At 42.0% G+C, this 2,703-nt stretch overlaps 1 protein-coding gene across 1 annotated transcript; it reads right to left on the minus strand.

Moving 5' to 3' along the window:
* Positions 1-1,604: 1,604 nt before the first annotated feature.
* On the minus strand, positions 1,605-2,333 carry LOC141398222 (uncharacterized). Its single transcript, XM_073975459.1, has one exon. The coding sequence runs from the start codon at positions 2,331-2,333 to the stop codon at positions 1,605-1,607; it is 729 nt and encodes a 242-aa protein (XP_073831560.1).
* Between the last annotated feature and the right edge of the window lie 370 nt (positions 2,334-2,703).

Below are 2,703 nucleotides of genomic sequence, written 5' to 3' on the forward strand. Positions count from 1 at the left end.
CTGCATCCGAACTATGCGAATAAAGCTTTCCAGGAGAGGTAGTAGGAAAGAGCGAACTCTCTCCTACAAAGAAGGCTCCTGGAAGAAGTGCAGAGAAGATTTCTCCATAGAGCTCGAACGAGCGGCCAATTAACGTAGTTAATTGGAATGCTGGGAAGGGGAAACAAAGTATCGAACGTATACATTGGCGTAACCAATGTATCGAACTTATACATTTGCCGCCCACCTTGACGCGCTATCTGCAAGGCAACAGGGTTAGACTAATTCGCGAGCAAACTTAAACTAGAGTTAGTAGTGGAGTATGTTGCAAGTGAGAGGTGTCGTAGTTCAGTTTCTATTGAGCATTTTAGGTGTAATTAAATTTTTACTTAATTCGACTAGCACGATTTTTTCAATTTAGGGGTGTACTGCGACTAAAATAACCCAGGAAAACGAAGTATATTGTGAGGTGGGCTAACAAGGTTGAGCCATGACGCGCGATTTTGCATTTTACACGGCATTGGAAGGATATTGGTTGTTCGTTGTGCGAAGAAATAAATTTTCAATGATACGAGAAATTCCGACGAAATGGTCCCTTTATTAGAAAACAATGTCCTAGGGCAACCACGACGAAAATAAAACCACAAGATGCCAGAAATGAAGCAGCAGACAGGTTAGAAGTGGCTTCTAAGTGAACTGCTTTAGTTAAAAAGCAGGTGAAGACAAGTACGTAACCTTTGGTAATTCGACACGCTTTACCCGTAAATGTCTTCATATCAAAGGATGCGATACGAAGTATACGAAACATCAACTGATTTCCACCATGAGTGGAAATAGCGTGAACGAATTCTGCAAGAAGACGAACAAATCGACAACGATACGGCAATAAAATCGGTGGCGCTCAGAGTAGGACCATGTTGGAAACTTAACAAGACGCAAACGAGGGTCTTAGTCCAAACGAAGGTTTAGTGACATAAGTGAGCCATTAACCTCTGCAAAATATCATTTTTGGGCAAGAATTACTAAACGGAGCTTTTATTTCGGAAGTATCTAGAGAATGAAAGAATCGGAATTAGCCATTAATCGAAGTCCTAATAGCTTGAAACTGCTGAATTCTACACAGGAAGAACGTGGGTATAGCCAGTTCACCAGGAGAAAAGCGAGATAAAAGGGGAATATGATTTGATGTCCACTTCCTCAGTTCAAAGTTTGTGATGCATCCATTCAACGACGAAGAATGTGAGCTTCGAGTGAATAATGACACTGAGTGTCATCTGCTAATTGACAAGGTGTACGAATGGCGAGGAAGGGCGCACAGTATATCCCACATGTGACCGTTTGCAACTTATATTTTGAATAGGGTCAGAAGGAGAAGTTCTACACAAAATAATTTGGAAAGGAAAATGCTTGGGATCGACACTATCTATAGAACTACATCTACCCGAAGAGTTGGAAGAAGATCATTGAAACTAATACCATTGGGCGACTTGATGAAAAAATAGAATACTACGAGAAGTTTTGTGGTCGACTTGTCAAGGTTAATGACAAGATGATGTGGAATGTAGCAAGCGAGTGAACTGAAATTAGATTTGGGGGGTTGAGCATAAATTATTTTTTACCGAAGTTCATCGAAGAAGAGTATTTTTCGACCGACAAAACTGTTTCGAACCGTTTCTACGAGAATCCCCCAGTTGCAATGTTTGCGGAAATCCGGAATTAAAGGGAAGCGTTACTGCGTAACGACCCTCCGAATCTCGCACGGTCGTGGCACGATAATTCCTCTCACGAAACATGTCCGATGGTGACCGGAGTAGTGTTTCGCTGAGAGATTCCTCCTCAGCTATATCCAACACAGTCGTGAAGACCTGGACTGAGGAAGAAGGCATGGGACCAGTCAGAATCCAGCCAAATATCGTGTTTTGGGCTAACATAGAACCCAGAATATTTCTTTGCGTCCCTTCCCGCAAAATCTGTGGATACAAATCTGCCCCCAACAATAAATCGACAGGTCGTGAATCAAAAGGACGATCATCGGCTAAACCAATATTAGGCAATCGAGATGTGATGTTTGAACTGAGGGGACATGAGGGAAGGCTTCCGGAAATTTTTGGAAGAACAAACGCACAAGTTTCTACAATTAAGGAGGAATCGAAACGAGAACCAATGCGAAGCGAACAATTTTTCTTCGAAGTGGCATATGTTGAACTATTAACACCAGAAACAGTAACAGTGATTGACTGGGTGGGTAATTTAAGGCGCTTTTGCAAACGTTCAGTAATAAAAGAAGCTTCTGAACCTGGGTCTATGAGAGCCCGAGCAGGATACGAAACTCCTAAATGAACAATGTCAACCATCGCAGTACCTAACAAAACGTTCCGATTTTGGGATGTATGGAACACTTGACTATTCATGGTTCTAGGATTAGCACCAGTGGATGTTGATGCGACATTATCAAGTCCTTGAGGAGGATTGGTATTGGTAAACGAGGGGAGTGAGGTAGGTGATCTAGAAGGAGCTGAAGTAGGCCTATGCAACATTGTATGATGGCGACCTTTGCAAATATTACAATTGTGGGTACTAGAGCAGTCTTTGACTGAATGTCCCACTGAAAGACAATTAAGACAACAACCCTGCTTTTTAGCGGCTTCAAATCTTTTTTCAAATGAAAGCGCCCTAAATTTAGGGCAAGATCGCAATGAATGAGATTCTTTGCGACAAAGTACA

This window comes from Musca autumnalis, unplaced genomic scaffold (genome assembly GCF_047663935.1).
Source record: "Musca autumnalis isolate F117 unplaced genomic scaffold, ASM4766393v1 scaffold_3, whole genome shotgun sequence".
Lineage (NCBI taxonomy): Eukaryota > Metazoa > Arthropoda > Insecta > Diptera > Muscidae > Musca > Musca autumnalis.

Excerpts from the sequence above, each read along its gene's own strand:
- LOC141398222 (XM_073975459.1), bottom strand. The coding sequence starts at position 2,333 with ATGGTTGACATTGTTCATTTAGGAGTTTCGTATCCTGCTCGGGCTCTC.